This window comes from Tachysurus fulvidraco, chromosome 16 (assembly GCF_022655615.1).
Source record: "Tachysurus fulvidraco isolate hzauxx_2018 chromosome 16, HZAU_PFXX_2.0, whole genome shotgun sequence".
NCBI lineage: Eukaryota > Metazoa > Chordata > Actinopteri > Siluriformes > Bagridae > Tachysurus > Tachysurus fulvidraco.
The window spans coordinates 14,051,296-14,079,250 of record NC_062533.1 but is presented as its reverse complement, the minus strand read 5'-3'; the positions used below and the strand labels follow the sequence as shown (position 1 = coordinate 14,079,250).

The 27,955-nt window shown below is 41.1% G+C and overlaps 2 protein-coding genes across 5 annotated transcripts in view; one reads left to right on the top strand and one right to left on the bottom strand.

Annotated features, from left to right (window-relative positions):
- Window positions 1-143: 143 nt before the first annotated feature.
- On the top strand, window positions 144-16,955 carry lgals8a (galectin 8a). 4 transcript variants are annotated; one of them, XM_027155354.2, is made up of 11 exons: window positions 144-302; window positions 612-700; window positions 1,533-1,740; window positions 2,013-2,132; window positions 2,280-2,327; window positions 3,269-3,295; window positions 3,759-3,785; window positions 4,690-4,778; window positions 5,139-5,304; window positions 9,837-9,982; window positions 13,480-16,955. In XM_027155354.2, coding segments are annotated over exons 1-11 (960 nt in total). In that variant the 5' UTR covers window positions 144-263; the 3' UTR covers window positions 13,481-16,955. The 4 variants fall into 4 exon arrangements, with proteins under 4 accessions (XP_027011155.1, XP_027011154.1, XP_027011158.1 ...); XM_027155353.2 differs by lacking the exon at window positions 13,480-16,955 and having other exon boundaries at window positions 9,837-10,830; XM_027155357.2 differs by lacking the exons at window positions 3,269-3,295; window positions 13,480-16,955 and having other exon boundaries at window positions 9,837-10,830.
- zdhhc14 (zinc finger DHHC-type palmitoyltransferase 14) overlaps window positions 13,852-27,955 on the bottom strand; it is a 27,174-nt gene continuing 13,070 nt past the window's right edge. The window contains exons 3-9 of the mRNA XM_027155352.2: window positions 26,674-26,832; window positions 26,032-26,169; window positions 22,932-22,980; window positions 20,377-20,479; window positions 18,494-18,603; window positions 15,760-15,862; window positions 13,852-15,399 (exon numbers count right to left, since the gene is read on the bottom strand). Coding sequence (XP_027011153.1) covers window positions 15,007-15,399; window positions 15,760-15,862; window positions 18,494-18,603; window positions 20,377-20,479; window positions 22,932-22,980; window positions 26,032-26,169; window positions 26,674-26,832 — 1,055 coding nt within the window. The 3' untranslated portion in view covers window positions 13,852-15,006. The remainder of the gene's footprint in view (window positions 15,400-15,759; window positions 15,863-18,493; window positions 18,604-20,376; window positions 20,480-22,931; window positions 22,981-26,031; window positions 26,170-26,673; window positions 26,833-27,955) is intronic.

Below are 27,955 nucleotides of genomic sequence, written 5' to 3'. Positions count from 1 at the left end.
AAACCCAAAAAGTTAAGGAGCATGACGCACTTTGAACGCAGTAAACAAATGACGTCAACACGTCGACGTACTCCCATTGGTTGGGCCAGAAAAACTAGGAAGCGACGGGTTGAGTCTCTTGCTGCGTCTCAAACGGCAAACTTAAGGGGACGTTACATAGCGCGAGGGCTTTATTTAGTAGCCTACAAAGTGTACTTTTATAGGGAGGAACATATAGATTTACGAGTGGTCCAGAGGGCAAAGGAACAGAAACGGTCGTCGAAATGTCGGTAAACAGCCCAAAGCAGACGGTTCTCAATCCGGTGAGCGAAATATGTTCATTTTTATCATAAATAAATAATATATATGTAGTTAAATAAAGTAATAATTGAGCTTAGACCACTATGACAGGGTTTTAACAGGTTATAACGGTTATATGTCTCGTTTCAAGGCTGTTTGTTTAGTGAATGTATCATTTATTTATGTCAACAAACTTACATGTAACTTTAATGACTACAATAAAACTCATAGATAAGTAAAAAAAACTATCTTAGTGTAATCCATTATATAAATAAAATATATAAAATGTGGTTATATAGCATACTGATGTAAAAATGTGTGATTTTTTTCAGTCCATCCCATTAACATTAACCATCCTGGGAGGCCTCCATCCAGGTGAGATGGTTGTTATCCAAGGCTCTGTTCCAGGAGATGCAGACAGGTGAGTGATAGTTTGTGTTGATCTCACTTAAACATTATAATCAGTACCTGGATCATCATATTGATGCCACTGCTGTGTCCCTGTGTAAGGCCCTTAAAGGCGGGGTACACATGTTTGAAAGCCAATGTTGACATTTGAAATCACCAAAACAAACATGCCCCTAACTCAAATGGGTGTCACCCCTCTTTTGATAGCTCTGCCCTACACATACATATGTAACCCAGGCAACTATTATGGCGGAACCTGCTGGGGCAGCTGGCTGAGGGGGTATTTTTATCAATAAATGAACACAATGAGTAATACTATGGTAATACAGATCTAATGTGTTTTTGTAGTACTGTGTGTTGTACCGTGAAAGGTTTAGCTCCGTTTCACATGGAAGACGACTTTCAACACCTAGAACCCGAGGCAGAGGTAACGGCAGGTATCCGCCATGTCAATCTTTCAGTCACTTTCGGCTAATGTCAGACATGCGCACTGAACACTCTCTGCCGCATATTGACAAGACACGCCCCTTTCTGCTCATTGGCCACACGTTTGTTTTGTTTGTTGGCCCGACTCAGTTTTCTGAAGCATTTTTTCATACATCGTGCACCCCACCTTTAATCCTCGATTGCTCAGTTGTATAAACTGCAATAAAATGTAAGTCACTCTGGATAAGGGTGTCTGCTAAATGCTGTAAATGTCATGTAAACACATAGGCGAAGCAGTGAGACAGCTGGACAGAGTAAAGGAAGTGCGACTGCATTGCTGGCTTTACATTACAGAGCTGAATCCTGTTGAATCTCTGTCAGAATAAATCCCAACTGGATTGTGTGAAATTGTATTGCAGGTTTCAGGTGGATTTCATGTGCGGCAGCAGTACTAAACCCAGAGCTGACGTTGCGTTCCACTTTAACCCACGCTTTAAAAAGAACCAAATTGTGTGCAACACCCTGCAACTCCAGTACTGGGGTAAAGAAGAGATCCACTATCTCATGCCTTTCAGAAAGGGGGCAGATTTCGAGATCATCATACTGGTGGAGAAAGATTTGTACAAGGTGAGGATGGAGATTAATTGTTATAAAATTCTTAAGCACTTCTTGAGCTGGATTAATTAATTTTTTACCAAGGAATCTAGGTCATGTCATTTTTTAAAGGGTTGGATGATTGATTCAGACAGAATTTCATTTTAATGCTGGATTTTAATCCGAACATCAGCGATCTTCTCAGTAATCACATAGATAAATCATCATATATCTCCAGGTAAAACTATTTATAGGGATTTGTGCACCTACTAAGTGTTTGTTGTGTCTTCGTTACTTACCTCCAGGTGGCAGTAAATGGTGCTCATGTGCTAGAGTACAGGCACAGAATAGATCTGGCCAGGGTGGACACAATGTCGGTATCTGGGAAGGTTCAGATCCAGGCCATCGGATTCATTCCCAGCACGGTGAGCTCCTGACATTATCATCATAATGCAGCTTCTACTCATGGACATTCTGCAGTTAGCTGTTACTTGCATTACATGGAGCTATGAGTACAAAACCAAAGTCATATTTATTATATTATTTGTCTTTGTCTTTGTTTGTGTTCCAAGAGTGCTGTCTGTTCATCAGCTGAGAAGGAGATCAGTACACAATCATTAGTAAGTACCCTTGTGTTGTGTTTCTCTAATATTCTTTGCTTAGATGTGAGTCACAGAACAATGTATTCTACAAGTGCTTCCTGATTCAAACTCAATGAGGAGTTTAGGATAAATTTTCTGTACAAGCAGGATCAAGTGTGTCAGCAGGGTTAAGTGTATAAAAGCAAAGTTAAGTGCGAGAGCGGGGCTCGGTGTGCGAGAGCGGGGCTCGGTGTGGGAGAGCGGGGCTCGGTGTGCGAGAGCGGGGCACAGTGTGCGAGAGCAGGGCTCAGTGTGGGAGAGCGGGGCACAGTGTGGGAGAGCGGGGCACAGTGTGGGAGAGCGGGGCTCGGTGTGGGAGAGCGGGGCACAGTGTGGGAGAGCGGGGCACAGTGTGGGAGAGCGGGGCTCGGTGTGGGAGAGCGGGGCACAGTGTGGGAGAGCGGGGCTCAGTGTGCGAGAGCGGGGCACGGTGTGGGAGAGCGGGGCACAGTGTGGGAGAGCGGGGCTCGGTGTGCGAGAGCGGGGCACAGTGTGCGAGAGCAGGGCTCAGTGTGGGAGAGCGGGGCACAGTGTGGGAGAGCGGGGCTCGGTGTGCGAGAGCGGGGCACAGTGTGGGAGAGCGGGGCACAGTGTGGGAGAGCGGGGCACAGTGTGGGAGAGCGGGGCACAGTGTGGGAGAGCGGGGCTCGGTGTGCGAGAGCGGGGCACGGTGTGGGAGAGCGGGGCACGGTGTGCGAGAGCGGGGCTCGGTGTGGGAGAGCGGGTCACGGTGTGGGAGAGCGGGGCACGGTGTGCGAGAGCGGGGCACGGTGTGCGAGAGCGGGGCTCGGTGTGCGAGAGCGGGGCTCGGTGTGCGAGAGCGGGCTCACATATTAAATGACATTATTAAATACATGCTTTCTGAATAATGCGTAAGAAACAGACACTGTTTTACACACATCCTCTTGTCCTTCCCTCAGGCTGTACTAGATGACTTCGGTGATTTGGTGAGTAACTAACAGATGTTTATTGCACTTGGCTATAACTTTGTTTCAAATGCATTTTTTGTTTCTTTGCTTAGATGTGAGTCACAAAACAATGTATTCTACAGGTGCTTCGTGATTCAAACTCAATCAGGAGTTTAGGAGGAGGGCTCAGTGTGGGAGAGCGGGGCACAGTATGGGAGAGCGGGGCACAGTATGGGAGAGCGGGGCACAGTATGGGAGAGCGGGGCACGGTGTGGGAGAGCGGGGCACAGTGTGGGAGAGCGGGGCACAGTGTGGGAGAGCGGGGCACGGTGTGGGAGAGCGGGGCACGGTGTGGGAGAGCGGGGCACGGTGTGGGAGAGCGGGGCACGGTGTGGGAGAGCGGGGTACAGTTATTAAATGACATTATTAAATACATGCTTTCTGAATAATGCGTAAGAAACTGACACTGTTTTACACACACATCCTCTTGTCCTTCCCTCAGGTTGTACTAGATGACTTCGGTGATTTGGTGAGTAACTAACAGATGTTTATTGCACTTATCTATAACTTTGTTTTAAATGCATTTTTTGTTTCAGACAAAAACATGTGATTATTTACAGTGATTTGTTTTTATCCATATAATTGATCTGGAGGTGCAATAAAATCCAATTTCCCCCAAATTCAGATACTTCTGATCTCCTGAGAATTTCACACACAAAGCTCTAGAGTTTATGATAAGTTACAAGGATAATTTATTGATAAGATGGACACAATGAATGAAAAGTTGAAGGATGGAAGAAAGAATGAAAGGAGGAGTGTTAAAAAGGCAATAGATAAACCAAGCACAGGAATGAAAGAAGAAAGGGAGTGTTTTAAGCACTAGATAAACTGAACAGGATGAAATGATGATGGGTGAGAGAGAAATTTGGATAGAAGAAGGAAAGAAAACTGGAAGGAAGTATAGAAGGAGCAACAGGGACAGGTAGAGGGGAGGATGGAGGAGGAAGGCTCGAATGATGGAAGATGCGAGCCACTGAAAAGATTTACCTCTCACACGTGTATTCTTTTTTTATTTTGTAAAATAAATCAGGTGAAAATTTCAATAACACATTTATATCAGCTCTGTTCATACTCATAGTGCAGTACATGACCGTGAAGAGAGACGTAACGATCACAGGGCAAGTGCAGCGCACACACACCGATTGCCACGCACACCGATTGACACGCACGCACACACCGATTGGCACACACGCACACACACACCGATTGCCACGCACACCGATTGCCACACACGCACACACACACCGAGTGGCAATTAATTCACAATGAGACTCATTTATAACAATTCTGATTAGTTACTCTTCAGTCTGTAAAGAATTTCTCTGTGTGTATGTGTGTGTGTGTTTGTGTGTGTGTGTGTGTGTGTGTTTCAGAGTGTTCCTTTTAAGAGAAAGCTAATAAAGGGCTTGAAGCCAGGACACATGATCACAGTCAAGGGTCACATCGTTAACTATGCTCACAGGTTTGGAGATAATGTTAAATGTTTTAGTTTTCAGTCTTTGATAAAAAAAATAAAAAAAAACTACATTTATTATAATTTTACTCTAGTTCCCTCTCCAGCTTATTATTATTATTATTATTATTAGTAGTAGTAGTAGTAGTAGTAGTAGTAGTAGTAGTATTAATATTAATTAATTGATTGATTGATTGATTAATGCAGAATATATAAAATGATACCAGTATAACAATATTGTACAGTATATTTCTATTTGTATAATAAGTAAAGTTGTTATTCAGTATAACAGGGTAAATCTTTTTCTGTGCAGAAGGTGAAGAAATGTTTTGTTTTGTGATATTTTGGGGTTTGTGGTTTGGGCTGCAGCTTCAACGTGAACCTGCGTGTTGGGAACTCGACAGACATCGCGCTGCACTTAAACCCTCGCCTCAAATCTGGTCTGTTTATTCGTAACTCTTACCTGTCTGAGTGCTGGGGTCCAGAAGAGAACACACTGCCAAGCTTTCCCTTCACTCCAGGAGAATATTTTGAGGTATTGAACATAACATGTATACATGTAGGTGATCCTATATGACAACAACAAAACCACAATGAGACAAAAACAACAGGAAGTTAGTCAGAGCGATGCTTATATCACGTTCAGTAAAGCAGATTCAAACTCTTGAACTCCCAATATGAAGAAGATGAAGAATGTGAATGACCAATTTTATTTCTTCAGTATTTTAGGAACATTCAATATTCTAAAATGTATTACATCTACTCTCCCAGGTCCCTAACCCTAACCCTAGGTACGAAGGAAATGCATGGTAGCTAGAAAAAAATCACGTCGCACCATGACCTAGCCAAACCAGAAGTCTTAAAGAATGGCGATCCGTATGGGGTAGTATACTGTAATTTGGTAATTATTTAACGAGCATGGCGAAGATAAAGGAGCAAAAAAAACACCGAAAAAAAAGTGCTTGCATGGCGCGAGCTCAAAGTATCATAACACATACGCTTGCCTGCCACGCGAAATGTAAAATATTTTGTCGTATCACTGTTATCCATCGTAAGATCGAACATTCGTCATATCTGTATATAAAGTGTTTTTCATTGCCATAAATTTGTGTGTAAAATTATGCTATCAACTGGAATAACAGCTAAAGCGACTGAGCCAGAAAATGGATTTAAATAGATTTAAATTGGCTAAAGAGCCAAACGTGGTTCTTCACTAGTCCTAAGAATTGAACTTCTAGCCTTCTGGTACACTAGTACAGAAAGTTAAGCACTGAGTCGAATTCACCGTGTCGCAGTCCAGATGATCACACGGTCAAAGCTATCATTTCTGTTTAATGGTCAGCAGTATGTTTAATCTTCTAATCATTAACGTGATTGAACGTTGTGCTGATTTAACTTCAGCGTTTATTTACTCTTCCACGCTGCAGATCATCGTTCTGTCCAGGACGCAGCCGGAAATAGATGAGAATCTTTTTTTCTTTCTAGCCGGTCAACAGGGTGTTTAATCATGTAACCATTAATCAGACTGCATCGAGAGATGAATGAACTTGAAGCCTGGGGTTTTTCTGCAGCTGCACTAAATATTGATCATATAAATGAATATCTTGAGTTGGAAAATACTGTATATACTTTTTATTTGAAAATTTGCAGGAAAACTTGCAGGAAAATAAAGGAAAGATACACGATCTATCTACATTAATCATTCGCTTTAAGCTGGCAGCATACTGTAGCATCATGTCTTTGGACTCTTACTCACGCAGCTTCAGATCCTGCATCCTATTGCATTTACTGTTCATTTTAAGTACCGTTTTATTAGGTGTGAGTTAATTATCCAGTTCATTAGCTTCTAATTACAGCTTATAATGTTACATTTTATGAGAAAGGCAGCACTCGTTACTGTAATACTGTAAAATGAGTTACTCGGTCATTTGTTCTGGCCCTCCAAGTAGCCTAGTGTGACAAAGACATCTCTAGATGTCTCTAAATGTAGTTCAGTCAGATAACAGACCCTACAGTTATCAAGGGACACGCGTCCGATCCGTCCAGCATGAGCCGCAATCGCAGCACAGAGCAGACTCGATGACTGTCAGGACAATGACAGATGAGAACTTTTATTATATAATTTCTTCTGTTTATTTCCTCCTTCAGTTTGTTTATTTTTTTTATTTTTACAAAAAAATAAATCGGGAAATTCGGTGAAACAAAACGAATCCTACTTTACTACCCTAGCTCTACTTACACGTGGAAATCGTCATGGTCACGCATGAATGTCGTTAAAATGAGTAATCACACATCCCTCACAGCTCAGCTCCTGCACCACTGTATGTGTAGTGCAAAGACGACTTATACACATGATTTCACTGCGTTGGCCAAATATCGGGACGGCCGTGAAAAGATACATACACACGATTCATACAATATACATCTCCTATTTTGTTGTTGTGACATCGCTCATATTGTAAGCCTGATCTCTCCGGGCCCTCATTTGGGATGCTTTTCCTGAACTGGCCCCATGACAAACTAATTGAATAGCCCTGCACTCTGTACTGTATCTCTCCAGGCTGAAGAGATTTATAACATCACTGCAGGATTTGGTGCAGTGCTTCACACAAGAATAATCCAGCGATTGGTTGTCGGGTCGATTCTGATCCGTTCCTCGTGCTGAAATACCTTTGTTATTTGGAGACGATGTTAGAAAATACATGAAAATCCAGATGGAACAGCTGACAGAACAATTTATGTCACATCCCTTTATGTCAGACGTAGTCAATCAGCTAAAACCATGTTTATTATTTTATATTTCGTCTTTAAGTCTCCTCTCAGAAATGTATTACAAGTTCTTAAGTGTCTTCACTCGGGTGTGGTTTAGGACAGAGAATTGTCACTGAACCATCTGGATGATGATGATGATGATTTATTATTATTATTATTATTATTATTATTATTATTATTATTATTATTACTTTGCTACTGGACATTCCTCTAATATTTCAAATTCCTTGAAAGTTGGAAGCATGTGGATGTGGACATAAAGCCTCTTTAAAAGTAAATCTATAAATACACTAAGTACACTGTTGCTGATATTCTTCCAAAAAAAAAAAAAAAAGATATTGTATTGTACTGATTTTGTTTAAAGCAAGTCTATGTAGGTTTGTGTGTGTGTGTGAGTGTGTGTTTGTGTGAGTGTTTGTGTGAGAGGGAGTGTTTGTGTGAGAGGGAGTGTTTGTGTGAGAGTGAGTGCTTGTGTGAGAGTGAGTGCTTGTGTGAGAGTGGGGGTGTGCGTGAGAGTGAGTGAGTGTGTGTGAGTGGGGGTGTGTGTGAGAGTGAGTGTGTGAGAGTGGGGGTGTGAGAGTGAGTGAGTGTCTGTGTGTGGGGGTGTGCGTGAGAGTGAGTGAGTGTGTGAGAGTGTGCGTGTGCGTGAGAGTGAGGGAGTGTGTGTGAGTGGGGGTGTGTGTGAGAGTGGGGGTGTGTGTGAGAGTGGGGGTGTGTGTGAGAGTGAGTGTGTGAGAGTGGGGGTGTGCGTGAGAGTGAGTGAGTGTGTGTGAGTGGGGGTGTGTGTGAGAGTGGGGGTGTGTGTGAGAGTGGGGGTGTGTGTGAGAGTGAGTGAGTGTGTGTGAGTGGGGGTGTGCGTGAGAGTGAGTGAGTGTGTGTGAGTGGGGGTGTGCGTGAGAGTGAGTGAGTGTGTGAGAGTGGGGGTGTGCGTGAGAGTGAGTGAGTGTGTGTGAGTGGGGGTGTGTGTGAGTGGGGGTGTGTGAGAGTGGGGGTGTGTGTGAGAGTGAGTGAGTGTGTGTGAGTGGGGGTGTGCGTGAGTGTGTGAGAGTGGGGGTGTGTGTGAGAGTGAGTGCTTGTGTGAGAGTAAGTGTTTGTGTGAGAGTAAGTGGGTGTGTGAGAGTGAGTGTTTGTGTGAGAGTGAGTGTGTGAGAGTGGGGGTGTGCGTGAGATTGAGTGTGTGAGAGTGAGTGCTTGTGTGAGAGTAAGTGTTTGTGTGAGAGTGAGTGGGTGTGCGTGAGAGTGTGTGTGTGAGAGTGAGTGAGTGTGTGTGAGTGGGGGTGTGTGTGAGAGTGAGTGTGTGAGAGTGGGGGTGTGTGTGAGAGTGAGTGAGTGTGTGTGAGTGGGGGTGTGCGTGAGTGTGTGAGAGTGGGGGTGTGTGTGAGAGTGAGTGCTTGTGTGAGAGTAAGTGTTTGTGTGAGAGTAAGTGGGTGTGTGAGAGTGAGTGTTTGTGTGAGAGTGAGTGTGTGAGAGTGGGGGTGTGCGTGAGAGTGTGTGTGTGAGAGTGAGTGCTTGTGTGAGAGTAAGTGTTTGTGTGAGAGTAAGTGTTTGTGTGAGAGTGAGTGTGTGAGAGTGGGGGTGCGCGTGAGATTGAGTGTGTGAGAGTGAGTGCTTGTGTGAGAGTAAGTGTTTGTGTGAGAGTGTGTGTGTGAGAGTGAGTGTTTGTGTGAGAGTAAGTGTTTGTGTGAGAGTAAGTGTTTGTGTGAGAGTAAGTGTTTGTGTGAGAGTGAGTGTGTGAGAGTGGGGGTGTGCGTGAGATTGAGTGTGTGAGAGTGAGTGCTTGTGTGAGAGTAAGTGTTTGTGTGAGAGTGAGTGGGTGTGCGTGAGAGTGTGTGTGTGAGTGAGTGCTTGTGTGAGAGTAAGTGTTTGTGTGAGAGTGAGTGGGTGTGTGAGAGTGGGGGGTGTGCGTGAGAGTGAGTGAGTGTGTGAGAGTGAGTGCTTGTGTGAGAGTGAGTGTGTGAGAGTGGGGGTGTGAGAGTAAGTGTTTGTGTGAGACTGAGTGGGTGTGTGCGAGTGGGGGTGTGCGTGAGTGTGTGTGTGAGAGTGAGTGCTTGTGTGAGAGTGAGTGTGTGAGAGTGGGGGTGTGAGAGTAAGTGTTTGTGTGAGACTGAGGGTGTGTGTGTGTTGTAGAAAAGATTTCTTCATTAGACAATGTATAAAACTAAAGAAAGACAAACATACTGTATGACTTTATTTATTTGTTTATTTATGTAAGAGAAGGAAAGGTGAGTTTTAGCCAGAAATCCTTCTTGTTGCTCTGATTGACCTTTGTGCCTGCTGTGTATCTCTGTGCCCCAGATGATAATCCTATGCGAGGCTCAGCAGTTCAAGGTGGCCGTGAACGGCGCTCATCAGCTGTCCTACAAGCACCGCGTGCAGGACCTGAGCCGTGTGGACGAGCTGGAGATCACCGGGGATGTGCAGCTTCAGGATGTTAAGATATGGTAACTGAAGCTCCAACCGAACGCAGCAGCTTTGAATAAAGACATTTAGCTTTGCAAATCTGATGACGTACTGTAGCGTGTGCACAAACCCTCCCTCCTCTCATGAGCTACTACTGATTTAAAGCACGAGGTCACGGCTTTGGCTGTGTGATTGAACATGTAACCACTTTAGCACCTAATACACTCTGACAAATAACAGCCGAGATTGCGTATAGGACAATATGTCCGTATTAGTCAAACCGCTTAGTGGTTTAATATCTTTAAAAAGTTGCTAAAAGTTGATAGTTGTGACCAAAAGGACGCCAAAGCAGCCATTTTATTTTCTACTTGAGCCTTATGCTCCTTTGAAGGCAGTAGTTCAGCATAGTAAGATAAGTTCTTACCATAAAATGAAAGCAAGTTCTTTCCTTCTGGCCAGGTTTTTTTTTTTTTTTTAATTGCTAGCACAGTTTCAAAAATTTCTTAGAATGAATTAGAATTAAAAAACGATTAACTTGGATCAGCAAACATAACATAAGACTTAAACAGAGGACTGATGGTTACTGAAAATCGGCCTTTGTCACAATGTAGATCGTTCTTTAAAAATCATCCGATTCTTTTTATGTTTTCTTTGCGAAACAAGAAAATCGCCATGCGATCGCAAACTTCGAACGGTAGCGTATGTATCGTGGTGTACGTGCGACAATTTAGCCGGTTAAAAGCTTCCCTTATTCATCAGTGCCGTGGCTCTAGAGAGGATTATGTCTATTCTGGTTGTTCCTTTTTTTCTCTGATTATGTGGGTCCATGGATAGAATAGACAGATAATTGAATTCAGGGTCTAATCAGCCTTCTCCTCTCATTTAAAACCTCGGCTATTTATAACATTTTGCTAGAAGAGAAAGACGTGTAATACACAAGATGACCGCATGAGTAACAGCATTTATATCGACCGATGTATGAAATACAGGCTCGTGTAAAACATCGCCTGAGGATGTGATATGAAATACGGAATATCAAGTCGGAAAATCTAGAGCAGGGAAAATAAAACCTGCTACAAGTCATTTAAGAAAAGTAAACAAATCAAATAAGTGTTTAAAAAATCACGCCGAGGCTGCCTCAGGCTCCGACGGCCAGCCGTGTAATTTATACACACGTTTAACTCCAAAAGCGTAGTTGTGCAAGCGGGTTCTTTTATTTGAACCAAGAATCTTCAGGCAATTATATGCCTGCCATGGTCATATCATCCTGTTCTATTTTTGCACTAACGAAGGACCAAGTTTCATATTTAGGAGGCTTTCGGAGTTAGGAACGAGTTAGGAAAATGTTTAGGAGAAAGAAAAACCTCACATTTTTGAGTCTGAATGCTTAATTAGCAGACATCTAGTTTAATCATTTAATGTCCATCCAGATGTTCAGACAGATGCGCGAGACAGATTTCAGTTCTATGCAAGTCCTCAGCAGCCTGTAAGTCTCTGCACATTTCTGTTAAAACACTTCATTACAGCTCAGACCAGGGCTCTGTTTCATGAAAATTCTTAGTGTAAAGAGTTTCTCCTAGTGACGTAATTCCTAACAAATTCTTAAGAAATGTGAGCGTTTCCTCTTAAAAGGAAAGAGAAGATTCTAGTTAAGATCAAAGTTATTCACAAAGCTAAAAGGGCTTATAAGCTCAAAAAGTGTTAGGAGTAGTGAGGAGGACTTTTAAGATGATTAAGTTTCTTTAGCAGAGGAGAACATGGCCGAAAGGTGAAGAGGGAGAAGAAATGTGTTGTTTACAATATTTAATAATGATACGAGTTAATAAGATGATACAGATTAGATCGTGTAGTGATTATTTTTGTGACCAATCATATTAGAGGTAACATCTCGAACACAGCACAGAAATGATATAGGTAAAATATATATATATATATATATATATATATATATATATATATATATATATATATATATATATATATATATATATATAAAAACAAGTCAGAGATGTTTACATTTACATTTATTACATTTCTAACATACGGATGTTAGCGCATCTCTAATATGATCGGTCACGAATGTAATCCCTACACGATATAGACGCAAATATCTTAATATAGAGACAAAGTGAAGGCTTATAACAGACCAGATTTTAAAAGGACACCTTTTTTTATTGGACAACCAATCACAGTCTTCAAAAGAATGTGTCATCTAGTAACAGGTTAAGTCCCGCCTCCTCTCTAAGATAAAAGTATTATATTTTCCTTGTTCAGAGTTGCTCTGTGTTCGGTCCTGAATCACACTGAAGATAAAACTCCTAGTTAGAAATGTTTAAGCTAAATTAGGAGCTCTCTGAGATCATTCTTAGCTCTTTATGAATACAGGTTCTGGTATTTCAGACAAAGTGTCCTTTATGTTTGGAAACATTGTACTATGGCATGTAAGACCAGGGTAATCATTAATAATGCATGTTAACAGACTCGATGGTGATCTTTTTTCTGTATTCTGCTGACCAAAATATCTATTCAGGTTCCACATTTATGGCATTTCTGTCTTTCTTTCCAAAAAAAAAACATTAATAAACTTTTGAGTAAAGTCTTCCCAAATTTTTGAGTTTTCTTCTCAATGGTTAAGGTTTTCTATTTGATACCTTTGGGATAAGTGGATGATTACATCATGTTTGTTTTTTAAAGTACATAATGTAAACTCCAGTGTGCGAGTTAACATTAATGGACACTTGTGCAAAACTAATTTAAGTAAATATCCTTGGTGAAGATGTCGATATCGAATCCATTAGCATCTCATCTGTCTCCTCTAATTATAAGCTCATTCCCACTCAGCTGTTCATGACGCCTTATCAGGATTAAAGATTCTCCACTCGTACGTATACGAGGCACGTTTCAATCCGCTTCCTGTCGGATCGAACGGAAAAACGGGATGAATTCCAGACATGTTTGTATACAGAGTGGATTTTTAATTAAAAAATCTTTATTTCTTATTTTCTGTTAGAAAAAAAAACCTCTCAGTAAATGTTCTCACTAATTTTAGCAGTGAACTGGTTAGTAAACGAAGTTTTCATGGCTGGAGATACAAACACAGAGAAAACAGAGAGAAATGAAAGAAATCTGTTGTGTTTTAGCCTTTGTGGTTTGTGCTGAACTTTTTCTGGTGGTTTTGTGACACTTTTTAAGTGTGTGTGTGTGTGTGTGTGTGTGTGTGTGTGTGTGTGTGTGTGTGTGTGTGTGTGTGTGTGTGTGTAAATCTTGTTTATTATTATTATTATTATTATTATTATTATTATTATTATTTATTGGTAGTAGTAGCTCAAAGTGCTTTTTTTTCGGACTGCATAGCAATAAATTGTGAATAAACTAGAATTAATTCCAATAATTAATGAATTAAAGCAGGTAAAAGAATGACGGTACCAGCAAGAGCAATTCTAAAGTCCAGTTAAAGTGAAAACATACTTTTAGCTCCTTTTGTTCTTTTGTTGTTTCAAACGTATTTCAAATTTTGCCGTCTGCGGTTCATTTCTAGATGTGAAATACGGAGAAGGATCGAACAGGATGATGTAAAGACACGATTCGGAGTCGACGAGGCTGTGGAACGATTGAGGAACTGCTCTATGATGAATTTTCTTGTGTTGCGTTAGAAATGTAGTGTTTGCTCTGTGTGTGTGTGTGTGTGTGTGTGTGTGTGTGTGTGTGTGTGTGTGTGTGTGTGTTTTTGCGTGCTGTAGCAGAACACGATGCTTCCTCTGTATGTACGTCACAAACGATGCAGCAAATTGAAATTTCAAATCAAGTCTTGAAATGAATTGAAATGAAACAATTTGTGTAAACAGAATCTTGGCCACACCCCCTCCAAAAAGTCCCCCACCCCCTATCAGAGACTCACACAATCCGTGTGTATATTCCATACAAACTTGCAAATTTATTGACAAGATTATCACTTGTACAATGGGAAATCATCAAAGTCATATTTGGCACATAAATCACATCAACATAACGTGTGATTCAGACATATCAAAAAGATCTGATGCAGTATAATCACCCATGTTAATAAGCCCGCCGTCATATTGCCGTATTGCCAGAACGATATTGTCGGCAGAAGCCCAGGGAGATGTAAAAAGGCAGTGAGATTGCATTTACACACCGACCGTCCGTAGCGTTCCACGCCGTAAAACATCCGTCGTCCGAATCGTAGACCGCGTGTGAAGAAGAGCGATGTATTCTAGTTCTTCCAGAAATCATGACGTGCTATATCATAATAGTGGGACATCTCGGTTTCTCGCTGACACGAGAAGCACGTTCTTAGGAACAAAGGTCAGTTTTGTCTACATGTACTCCATAAATGACATCTTAACACGTGAAAATATCCTGAATAAAGGTTCATTTCGCAAAACAAAGGAATAAAAACACGGGGAATGTCGTTAGAGGAAAATAATCTACGACGAGACGAGGTGTGACGCCGCACACGCTGATTTATTCTTCCACTCGTGTGACCGATTTTTCATTTATTATTCAGCATACTTTCCATTGTCATACTTATTTATCCATTTATAGTTCCACCGAACAGAATGTTTTTAGGAAAATAAATGAGCGAAATGAATGTATTTATCATCATAAACATATTTCTAGTCTTTTTTTTTTTGGTTTAAATTTAAAGCTTGTCTTTTATTTAATTCTACAAATAAATCAGCCAAGTAAAATTTCCAAAAGAATCTCATTTCAAGCTTGTTCAAGCTGTCTGATTTTCTACTCAGGTTTGTTTTATTGTTTTTTCCCCCCCCTTTAACTGAGATATTTTCACTTGCTAAGATATCTTTTGATTTTATTCTGGTCCTTTAATACAGATTTTATTTTGAGGCGTAGTGCGAGAGCGCTAATAGATCAGCTCTCCTGCGTAAACACACAGACGAGCTGGAAGACCGCTCTTGGTCCTTTATTCGTTTGAGGCTGTTAGATCCTGTTGTGGCTGAAAGGTAAACGGTCACTGGAAGTATTTCACCGTCCTATATATAGATTAAACTATGGCTTTTTGCTCTGCGCTTTCCGGGGGTTGTTAGACAGAGCTAAGCTTCACCAGGCCGCGTACCGAATCCTCGTGCAGCGAGTCCTGGCTGGCCGGATCGTACAGCTGCGCCAGGTGGGCGGCGCAGGGCAGCACCATGGCCGGGGAGGGCATCTCCTCAGGGCTGGCAAAGGCCTCGTGGCTGAGCTGGTGGTGGTGGTGGCAGAGGCTCTCGGGGTCGTGTAAAGCCAAAAGCTCGCCCCCACAACCCAGGCTGGTAGTGGAGGACGGCAGCGAAGGGTGAAGTGAGCAAGGCATACCCATCGACGGTTTGACCTGCAAGACAGCGCCCCCGCTCAACAGCACCGGCTGGGCGTGAAGAAGAGGCGTGGTGGCGGCCTGCAAAACGAATTTGGTGCTCTGGATGCACTGATCTTGGTGACACTTGGAAAGGAGAGGAAAGAAAATCAGGAGATATGTTTGACAAGAAACCCATGTTGCTCTTTAAGAGAACATTAGCACGTGGTTTAAAAGTTTAACACTGGTTCTGTTCTGAAAAGCTTGGGCTCTGCAGATCGTCACAGAATTTGTAGACTCTCCCTGTTATTTTTGCAATATTAATGCTGGTTAAATTAATGTGATTCGAAAGCCTATAAAATGTGGCCAAGGTTTCAGGTGATTCTGGGTGAGAAAGACTTTCACTGTTTCACCTAAATTAGCACAATAGCTTCAGTTCCAAACTAAACAAGCACCTGAATGATTCCTTTAATAATTATTGACTTTTGACTCAAAAACACATCTTACCATGTGACTCTGGAGCTGAGTTGTAGGACACGCATTGGTCCCATTTGACTGAGCTGCTGGCTGAGGGGCATCTGGTTCTACAAGACCTCTCCTGTCAATTAAACTGAAGGAGAGAAAGATGGAGAGAGAGAGATGGAGAGAGAGACAGGAGCAATTAGCTGCTTTGAGCAAAAAGAGTGTGTGAGTCATTGAGTGTGGGTGAACACGGAAGAATGAATGAGCTTGAGGGACTCAAGAGGGTCTCTGCCTCTGCCTTCCTGTCCGTGTGTGTGTGTGTGTGTGTGTGTGTGTGTGTGTGTGTGTGTGTGTGTGTGTGTCTGTCTCACAAGGCACTTCCTCCCACTCCACATGCCCACACATGGAACAGATGGCAGCCACTTGTACCAGCCCTGAACCAAGCTCTGTTTTGATGTGAAACTTACTAATGGTGTGCAAAACTCTCTTGTGTGTGTGTGCATGTGTGTGTGTGTGTGTGTGTGTGTGTGTGTGTGTGTGTGTGTGTGTGTGTGTGTGTGTGTGTGTGTGTGTGTGTGTGTGTGTTTGTGTCTCATAAACCTCCTCTACATAAAGCAGAGGTGCTGAGGCTCATTCCAAAAGATCCTGATGATTTTCCACAGCATAGTTAAGTTTAAACACACCTGGCTCTGATCTTCAGACGCTTCAGATTAGGACAGGAATTAAGCTGCACAGTGTTTATGCAGGAACCGAGCAGAGCTGCCGTGATATAAACTCTAATCAGTGAGGAAGAGAGATGAGAAGCACCTGGCATGTCTGAGATACAGTCTAACTGTTGACAAGTTCCAGATGCTCACATGTTGGGTTAGGAAATGTTAAATATTGATTAGTGCATAACAGACTTTTCTCAGATATCGGGATGACAAAAGCATTTCTGCCAGACTTCATTTCAGACTTCAGTTTGTATCTTTGTACTCACACGTGTATGTTAATTAAGGTTATCCGCCTGTATGTTAGCAAGCACGTTCACGGCACAGCTGGAAATGATGAATAAAATGTTGCTCAATCTTCCAGCAAATGCAGCACAGCTATAGTCTAACGTGTCAAGAGCCATCCACTTTTCTTTTCTTCTAAGGGTGCCATTACTTTTACCATACAGTAATTTCATGTTTTTCTAATTTTGTCTTCATTTCTTTGCATTTGCTGTCTTTCGGTCATTAAAATGAAATGGCTGCATTTTACCAAGCCTTTATTACATTTACATTTGGAATCCAAATGAGTTTTACGTAGCAGTTAACAGTTTGAGGACTTTTTGTCTCATCACGTCTCTTTTCTGAATGATTCTACAAACGATTTGCAAATGGTTGGTTTCCCACATGACTCAGACGTTCATTACATTTAATGTACATCATATATTCATTTTGCTTACACTAATCATCACTGAAATATCTTTTTGTTTTTAGTTACAGTTATACCAAACTTTACAGTAATGGAACAGCCATTAAGGTGGTACCTGAGATCCTCTAAAGGGTAAACAGGTAAATGGGGACATAAGGAGAAGGGGTAGCTCACTGGTTAAGGTGATGATCTACTGAACTGAAGCTCATGAGTTTAAATCCTCCAGGGCCACCAAGCTGCGTCTCCTGGGCCCCTGAGTAGGGCCCTTAACCCTCAATTACTCAGCTGTATAAATGAGATAAGTAGTAAAGAGTGTGTGTAAAATGCTACAGGTTAATCTGTGATGCAAATATAACCTGAATATTAATAAGCTAACATGACTTAACCTTTTGGTTAACTGTGTTAATAACTACCTTTTAAAGGTTAAGCTGATGGTTTTTGTTCATAGTGGCACTTTTGACATGTGAAACTCTTTGAACAGATGAGAAACAATCATTTTGAATTCAATGCTAGGTTAATACTTCACATACTGCCGTTTGACTCCTAACCCTAAGGTTGTGGGTTCGAGTCTCGGGCTGGCAATACCACGAAGGCACCAAACCCCCAACTGCTCCCCGGTCACTGCAGCATAAATGGCTGCCCACTGCTCCGGGTGTGTGTTCATGGTGTGTGTGTTCACTGCTGTGTGTGTGTGCACTTTGGATGGGTTAAATGCAGAGAACGAATTCTGAGTATGGTTCACCGTACTTAGCCGTATGTCACGTCACTTACGTCTTTCTTACTTCTCTGTCTGTTCTCCCGTCTTTAAACAAGCTATTTAAACACATTCCAGTTCACAAATCAGAACTAGAGAAGGTGAATGAAATAATAACCTAGTGTCTGTTCTGATGAGCTGCTTTTCATCTTCTACGTAAATATTTCTCTAACCCATCTCAGGATAGGCCAGTCCATGATGCACTGATGTACTGGTTACGATATTTTAGTATGTCAGTATGTAAGAAGTGCATTTGAATGGAAAAACTGCAGAATTCCAAATGTGAAGGCTGCACGAGAAGAGCTCTAGTGTTTCTACAGTAAAGCACGTTCTCCAGCACCTTCTCTCTCTCTCTCTCTCTCTCTTTATGAGAAGCTCATAAGGCTTCTCATAAGGAGTCTAGAGGCACATCAGTCAAATTCATACACCAGCAAACCGCTGAACTCATCAGCAAGCCTAATCAGATCCGTGAATCACTGACTGAATATAATTACCTCCTGAGCATGCAGATGAAGATCTCAGTTTAAAAAATGGTTCTTCCTTTACCATAAATAACAGCATGGAGATTTATTGACGAGAGAATGAACAGCAGGAATAGAAGACTGGGGTCGAGTAACGCCGGCTCACCTGGGCGGTAAAGGGCTACACAGAGCAGCGCAGCAGTTTGTGAGGATGTTTCCGTAGCTGAAGGGGTTGTAGTTGTCTCTTCCTCGTTTGGATGACCACGAACCTTTAATCTGAAACATACACATGCTTGAGATGGTTTACTGGAATCAGAGTATACAGGAAAAAAGGAAATCGTTAGACTGTTAATGTTCTGCTTAGCCAGCAGGAAAGTAAATTATATTCAAGTCTTTTTGATTCTTGTCTTTAGTTCTTGTCTTTGGTTCTTGTCTCATAATTCTTAGCATCATTCATATGATCATAGTACATGGCATGTATTTAAATAAACAGAATTTACAGAATTACACACTGATTCATTCATATTCTACTTATTCATATCTGTATGGATTTTTCGGCATGGTGCGGATTTTTATTTTATTATTTATTTATTTGTTTGTTTGTTTGTTTGTTTGTTTATCGTGATTGAACTGGTAGCCAATCAAAAGATATTAAGTCTTTTAAGTAAAATTAAAATGTAAGGAGTGAAAACTGTTAGTGAAGACAAGGTTTTAAAACAGGGTTACGTACATTAAGATAAGATAACTTTATTTGTCCCACAGTGGGGAAATTTCTATGTTATAGCTGCAAAGGAAAAAAAAAAGTAAAGTAGAAACATAGTACAAATATATACAGTAATAAATAATGAAATAACATAAAATATTATAATGTGTGTGCGTGTGTGTGTGCGTGTGTGTGCGTGTGTGTTTGTATGTATATAACAGAATTTAACATAACAGTTCAAGTACTGGATTTAGTTATGTAATAAAAAATAAGGATTCTTTTAGTCATGGGGCTTTAAATCTCACGTGTAATAACAGTCCTACATGGACATGTGTTTCTTGTTTCCTGTTTTATAACTAACACACACACACACACACACACACACACACACACACACACACACACACATCTTCCTCTGGGCCAAATAAAGCCTGTTTCCCAATCTATCATACCTCTTGAGCAGTTCCTTTGATCAGTTCTTTTCGTTTAATATGACCAGATACTCAAGCAGGGCTTCTGCAACTGCCTGAAGTATCTGCTGTATTTTGTGACACACACAGGAGATGAAATTGTAGCATTGTCCATGATTGCAATTCTTAATGTTATAATTTCTTAATGTTGTAATATGAAGTTCATTTCATTCATTTCTGTGTGTGTGCGTGCGTGTGTGTGTGCGCGTGTGTGTGTGCGTGTGTGTGCGTGTGTTTGTGCTTCTTCGTAATTATGATTAACACATTCAGGTTAGTACAATTTATGGAGTTTAGAATATGGAGTTTTAATTAAAAGGTTTTAGTTAAAATTCCTTTCATTTCAGCTCCATCCCCTTCATCTCTATCCACCCATCTATCCACCTGGCCCTTTGCCAGTATCTCTCTAGAGTCATTCACCCATCCCTGCCTTCTTCAGCCCTCTGAATCTATCCATCTGTCCCTGCTCACCTTTAACTCTCAGGAAACATCCACCTGACCTCGGCCTCTTTAACTCTCAAGACCCTTGCCTTCTCTACTCTCCAAATATATTCACTTACTGAAGCTTTACATTTGACCAAACCCACTTAGTGAGCTAGTTATTTGAAGTAGTAAATGTATAAGTGTACAGATTTGTATTAATAGCAACATGAATAATGTACAGAAAATAATGAGAAAATGTGCAAATGTCACTTGCAGTTTGACGAATCTGATGGACCACAGAAAGTCCTGTAGTGTTGTCGGTAACTAGGTTTCAGGTTAAATATACAGTATGTTAAAGAACAGACTCAGAAGTTTAGCCTATGGTTCAGAGCAGTAAAGATAAAAGGAGTGTGAGGTGTAGCGAGGGAGTAAGCGAGTGATGACTGTGATACTCACGTCCTCATTAGTGGTCAGGTTGGAGCTAATCAGGTAGGTGTGGAAACCCGACAAACCCACGATGGACCAGATGGAGAAAAAGCACACGACCACCTCCAGAACAGTGTGCCAGTAAAGGAAAGGAGAACACAGCAAGGTATCCATGGCAACACAGCCTTTTCTCTCTCTCTCTCTCTCTCTCTCTCATACAAACAAACACACACGACATACATTCTCTCTTCCGATACAGAATTAGTATTGATCACTCATACCGCAAACAGATGGATTAAGTCCAATAGCTGATTCACAGCACAGCTAATGAACATTGTACATCACAAACACTTATACAGGATGCATCTTATCAGACGAGGATGCTAAAACAAACAAGCAAAAAAAGCTGATTTTATTCCAGCTTGAAGCCAAGTGCTTGTACAGTATTTAAAGGCGGTGGTCTAGATACTATTATAAATCCCTGTCTCTGACATTTACCTGTTAAAAAAAATCTAGCAACCTTGAAAAGTGTGACCTTCACACAGTTCATTTAAATAATCATAACGGGCCGCTTAGGAAATATAACCTACAAAAACTGACTCTATGAGAAACTTATATTATTATAAAAGTTAACAATGCAACTATTAAGAATGCCTGTTTGCCTGTGGATGGCTGAATATTGGACTGTTCCCTGCCTCAGATTTCTCCCCTGCCTGTATTGCTCTGTTTGCCTATGGACGACTGAATATTGGACTTCCCTGCCTCAGATTTCTCCCCTGCCTGTATTGCCCTGTTTGCCTGTGGATAACTGTTTATTGGACTGTTCCCTGCCTTAGATTCCTGCCCCCTCTGTATTGCCCTGTTTGCCTGTAGATGACTGAATATTGGACTGGCCCTGCCTCAGATTCCTGCCCCCTCTGTATTGCCCTGTTTGCCTGTAGATGACTGAATATTGGACTGGTCTCTGCCTCAGATTCCTGCCCTCTCTGTATTGCCCTATTTGCCTGTGGATGACTGAATATTGGACTGTTCCCTGCCTCAGATTTCTCCCCTCTCTGTATTGCCCTGTTTGCATGTGGATGACTGTATATAGGACTGTTCCCTGCCTCAGATTCCTGCACTCTCTGTATTGCCCTATTTGCCTGTGGATGACTGTATATTGGACTGTTCCCTGACTCGGATTCCTGCCCTCTTTGTATTGCCCTGTTTGCCTGTGGATGACTGAATATTAAACTGTTCCCTGACGGATTTCTCCCCTGGATTTCTGCCTGACGAACTTGGAAATGTTGACCTTGCCCTTTGCCAGCCATATTATTTCTCTGCCTTTGATTGTCTTCCCTGTTTGTTTTGGGTTTTTTTTTTTTTGCTTCTTACCTCCTAAATCCTGTTTTAACCCCTAAATGGCCATGTTGACTATTTCTGCTTAGTTTTTAACCCAGTTTAGCTTTTTAGTTCATGAAGAGTTCATCTGCCCCACTTTTACCTTTAAGCTTAGAAAGAGCTTTTAAGGAGGATTTTTAAGAGATCCTGACTACAGCTGGGATTTTCACCTTCTGAAGAAATTTACTTTACTGCTAAGACACTTAATCCATTTACTCAGCTAGTTATCAGAGCTTTCTGGAGCTGCTCTTCTACTGGACTTGAGCAGTGGGGTCTGGGGACTCATGGGTAATTTATATATATTAGTAAAAATCACTATATTTATTACTGAGTTCTTTAAATTCATTCAGATGGACTGTTTAACTGGCCGTTTAAATCGGATGGGTTTAATCCTCAAACTTCAATAACTCAAACCCAAGTAGCATATCAAGAACGTCAACATGCACAGCTCGGGATTAGAAAACATTATGATGGTAAATAAATTGCTTAGCTTAGAAATCTATGACCTTAACTTGTAAATCTAACCATCATCATCAATTTGGTAAGTATCTTTTAAATGTAGAAGTTAAGAGCAGTTTGTTGCCATCAATAGCCACGTTGGTTCTGTATAGTTGCTTCAGCCCCTCCCCTTCTGTCCTGTGGTGAATGATGGGACGGTTTAGTGCAGAAAAGTGTCCGAGCCTTGTTCGGCAAATATAGTCAGCATATGTAATATCGTTTAAGTACCTGATTTGAGGATGTGTGTGTGTGTGTGTGTGTGTGTGTGTGTGTGTGTGTGTGTGTGTGTGTGTGTGTGTGTGTGTGTGTGTGTGTGTGTTGTTAGGTGCCTGACAAGCTGATGATTCACTAAAAGCAGCAGGTGGGATTCATCTAATGAACCCAGCCATAGGGATCCTCATCAATATAAAAAAAAAAATCATCTGTTTCTCCTTTTCTTTCCCACGAACTCCGCTTCAGTCTCTACATGGCTTTATCTTTTCATAAAGAGCAAAAGTGGGTGTTCTCTCAAACCTCTTCTCTGACATTGCTCTGTCATTGGGGTTTGGAGGTGTGAAAGCCAGAAATAGACTGTTAGCATGCATCCTCCCACTCTCCCTTCAGCCCACACACACACACACACACACACACACACACACACACACACACACACACACACACACACACACACACACACACACAGAGTTATTTTTTTATCAGAAGGATATCTAGCTGGGCTGTCTTTGATGGCGCTGAGAAACCCGGTCCGGTTGGATCCTGCAGAAATTACACAAGTTTTAGAATAAACAGAAACCATTCATGTTTTTATAGCTATCATCATTCAGATTTTCTATTATTCACCCATGTTCAAAAAATAAACTACAACAGCAAAATGCAAAGTTTCACTCAATGCTGGAAGGAGTGTAGATACGATACAGAAAGGATTATTTCAAACAGTTGCTTTAACCTGGAGCACATTGTGTTGTTTCCCACCTCTGACCTTTTCGAAATTTTCAGAAAAGTACAGACCACTAATAAGTGTACATAGAATTAACACAATACAAAAAAAACAACACTGTAATGTGATAATCAAATGATTAGATCATTATTTAAATAATCTCGAGGATTCAAGATTTCTGCTGCACTGGTCTTTGTCCTGCTCCCTGTTCATGGTTGCCACAGCAGTTCACGTGGTCTACATCTATGATGCCCTTCCTGACGAAACCCTCCCATTTATTCCGGGCTTGGGACCGGCATTGAGAGTTAACTCTTGAGTGGCTCGGTTGGCTCCCAGCCTGGGAATCGATCCCGGGCCACGGCAATGAGAGCAGGGGATCCTGCCACTGGACCACCAGGAGGCGGACAGCAAATAATGTAAATGTAAATAATTTTCTAATAGGTCAGCATCATTTCTAAGTTCATTACAGACATAGCACTAATTCCTTCCTACCAAAGTCTACATATGTTCACGGATGAAAGACACCACGATAGTCTCCACAGCAGACCCGTGGATGTACAGTGCTGTCCACACGAAGCCATCCCCAGCATCACTGTGCACCAGCAAGTTACAAGAATTCAACCAGAAGTAGTATTATATCCTCTAATTCCTTATTTTCTCATTTCTGTATTCTTCCAACAATATAATGTCACGTTTTCTTGAATAATATCATTCAAATGCAATAACCATAACATTTTGATTTTCAAAGAACAGAAAAAATAAGCACCGATCTTGGTAGCGATTTGTATTTTATAAAGTACAAATATTGTAAAGGTCAGATTTAGGATCTATCACAACGTCAGCGTTTCAGCATAGCCGCAGTAACGAGTATAAATTTTCCTCTCTCTCATAAACCGATCCCTTGCATTCTGTGAAAAATCACTGCACTTTAAAAGCTAGGAGAAAAAAATAGTTGGACTCCTGTCTTATATTTCATCTCTACAGCCATGAGATTTTCTGAGTGCTAATGATTTGTAACGCAATCAAAACCACATGGAAGCAAAGTCGCAGCCAATCATGACTTATGCTTTGACTGGTAAAGCCATGGATTTCTGGAGAAAGCATTCAGGGCTTTACATCTGCCGAGACCGAGGCGGTAAACAGCAGCTGGTTCTGTTCTGTGACCTATAAAGTGCTTGCTGGGACAGGAAACTGGCTCATCAGCAGTGTTCAGACTCTGCAGGTCTCCTGGACTGCCTATAGAGCTGATTGATGTGGGGAACTGAAACTAATCCATTTCATACAGTCATACACTAAATCACACTGGAGGTGGCACCAGCTCCAATAAGACTATTTTCTATAAGAAGATAGACTGGAGATGTGAGTTGTATAATAATACGCTGTGTGATGCCTTCTGCTTGTCTATCAGATACTGTGTCTAGAAGGCACTTCATAGTCACTTAATATCTTTACAAATTAAATACGCATGATACACTAAGGAAAGATGACTTTAATAAGTCATTAATTGGGAACAGTGGTTTGATGGTTAGCAAATTTGCATCACACCCCAGGGTTGAAGGTTTGATTCCTGCCTCTGCCATGTGCATGTATGGGGTTTGCGTGTTCTCCTTGTGCCTCGGGGGTATCCCCATTTCCTCCCCCAGTCCAAACACATGCTTTGTAAGCTGATCAGAATCTCTAAATTGTCCGGAGTGTGTGTGTGTGTGTGTATGTGCACTGCAACAGGGTCCAGGTTCCCTGCGACCAAATAGGATCTGAGCTTAATTAAACTAAGGCTTAGACTAGCATGTTAGCTAGCATACACATGTTCTATGTAGTGAATGAACTACAGCAAAAGACCACAACAGTTTTCATTTTTGTCAGTAAAGAACAAGAATCTGAGGATATCAGGGGCACAAATGGCTGACTCATATAATATGAAACCGGCTAAAATGAAAGTTTTTAGTCTTTAATTCAAGCACGTCGTACAAAGTAAATGAACTACACATGCAATGATCCCCCATTCATCAGACTGAGTATGAGTATATACATCAATATTGCCACCCAAATGAGAAATCTAATTAATCAGGGGTCTCAATAAAACATGATATTTAGCTATGTTTACTGTCGGCTGCCATCACTGAACTCCTCGTGCAGTTCATCCTTAAATTTCCAGCTATAAAAATAAATAGCTCACTGATTCCCAGCACTCGCAGTACTGAAGTGCTCTCATGCGTCTCGCTCACGAATACCTTCGTGTGTGTGTGTGTGTGTGTGTGTGTGTGTGTGTGTGTGTGTGTGTGCGCGCAGTTCACAGTGTTCCCACAATTGTAGGAATATGCTGTAGTTCCTCCAGCATCCGTACAGATTGCAGTCTGTGCTAATCATTAATCATGAAGTCGTTCATTCTTTAGTCACATCGTACCAAGATGTATGGGATGTTGGTATCGGAGCATTTTGTAGGAATAAGATTAAATGAGCATAGTACAGGAGATTATACAAGAGAAGTCTACACAATTGCATTATATAGTACTTTATAATTATTTTTATCCTTTTAGTCTAGGTAATTTTTCCTCTATTTTCTGTGTGTATGTATACACTAGGTTTAGTAGAGCTCCTGTAACCACAACAGATATACGTACTGTATAAACCATATACTGTACATCATGGTTCATTTCAGATCCAATCTATAATCCAAACTCGCGTTGTGCTTCAATTCCATACGGACTACAGTCGGCGCACTACGCTGTAAACACTCAGCAGTGGGAGATCAGAATTAAAGTAATGAAGTAATGATGCTAAAAGTGTGCAGGCTGAAGTGTAGATCCCTGTGAACCCCTGACAGCCGGAGTGTCGAGTGGGAGCCGGCGTGGGAAGGAAGCGTTACTCACTCAGAATGACGTGGGTGATGACGAAGGCGAAGATAAAGATGGTGAGGAAGGAGAGTGAGAGGATGAACAGGTAGAAAAAGCGATAGTTTCGCTTTCCCACGCAGTTGCCTACCCAAGGGCAGTGGTGGTCAAAACGATCTGTGGGAAAAAGGAAAACACGTAGACTTTTATTTTCAACATTTTTAATAGCCAGTACATACAAAGGCATTGTTATATTGTTTATTGTTTTTTTCTATAGTAACAACTTACACAGATATTGTAATCTACCTGTTATACCCAACATAATAAATGTTAAAAAATAAAAAAATAAAAATACAGAAAACAGTGTGTTTGATATGCTGATGTTTTCTTTAAAACATCTTTAAGGAGACGGGTTTCTTTAAGATTTATGAAAGGAGTCTCCAGTGTCAAGTGTGTGTTTTCTGACAATGGAGAGCCTTCAGGATAGAAAATGAAATAAATCCAACTTCCATTACATACTATGAGGTTGTTGTTCAGTGGAGGAATCACTAACCATTTTAAGTAGAACTTAATGTTTCTTGAAAGACTTTGACAAAGTGAAGAACTCTTAACTGTGCTAAGTGCTCTAAGAGCTCTCCTTTTTCTTATTTTAATAAACATTGTACATTAAAAGTGACTTGCCCACACAGTTGTCACACAAGCTGCAGTGTGAGGCTCTTGGTGGTCTGAAGATTTTACAGGTGAAGCAGTATTTCAGTTTGACCGTCTGCCCGTTGATTAGCACCTCTCTGGTCCTGGGAGGAGGCCGTGAGCTCACACCACTCACACCATTAGCTGCGTCTGTGAACCACAAAGGAAAAACACATGGTATTCATTCTTACTGAAGAACAACAACAGACCAGAGTTTAGTGTTTTCCTGTGTTCTCAGTCCAGGCAAGAGGAGGTTGAAAAGACAAGAACGATTCTGAAGAAGATGCTTCACGATGAATTTTTTGAGGTCATGTTTCAGCCAAATGGTGAAGACATCTTACTGTTACAATTGACCCCTTTGGGAAATCTCCTCTCTGCTTGTCCTGTCATGTCCTGATGATGTTTACTCTCTACGCTCTGTGTTTAGTTCTTTTCATTTTGTCTACATACAGTCTGCTGTTTGATCGTAACTTATTTTCTTAACTTTTAGCTACTGTTGCGTCAGTTAGCTTTGCGCTCGGGTCTTCATCGGCGATCATTTGAAGACTTCAGCAGGAAGGAATACGTGTTAAGTCTGTAATGAACTCAGATATTACGTTGACCTTTTAGTTCATCAGGAGCTCTTGGCTGCTTTATTCCACTTGACTACAAACTGTTGTGGAAAAAACATTATTTACATTTCTCTAAAATGAGGATGAGGTTCACTTCTGAGTCTGGTTCCTCTCAAAGTTTCTTCCTCATATCATCTCAGGGAGTTTTTCCTTGCCACAAACACCTCCAGCTTGCTCATTAGGGATAGGGATAGATAGAAAGTATTTTTTTTAATTTAAAATTATTATTCATTCATTCATTCATTCATTTTCATTTTCTACCGCTTATCCGAACTTCTCGGGTTAAAATTATTATTATTTTTTTACATTTATTTTAAACTTTAATTGTATGTATTTATTTATTTTTATTCTTATTTTTTATTCTTCTTGTTATTATATATATTTTTTCTCTCTTATGTTTCTATACTTCTAATAAACTGCTTTTGAGACCATGTGAACTGTTAAAAGTGCTATACAAATAAATTGAATTGAATTGAATTATACATGTACAGTACATTTCTGTCCAGGTCCATGCCTTGATTTTTAAATGTTTTATATATTTTCTTGTACTGCATTTTCCTGCTTCAGACTCTTCCTGTTTCCCTCAGTTATGAATTAACCCTTGTGTAACTGTGTCTGCCTGCTTTTCCATCCCTGCTACAGGCTTTTTATTATTGGATATT

Excerpts from the sequence above, each read along its gene's own strand:
- lgals8a (XM_027155353.2), top strand. The coding sequence starts at position 264 with ATGTCGGTAAACAGCCCAAAGCAGACGGTTCTCAATCCG. Across the intron at positions 303-611 it reads AGCAGACGGTTCTCAATCCG|TCCATCCCATTAACATTAAC; the intron begins GTGAGCGAAATA and ends GATTTTTTTCAG. Across the intron at positions 4,779-5,138 it reads ATCGTTAACTATGCTCACAG|CTTCAACGTGAACCTGCGTG; the intron begins GTTTGGAGATAA and ends TTTGGGCTGCAG.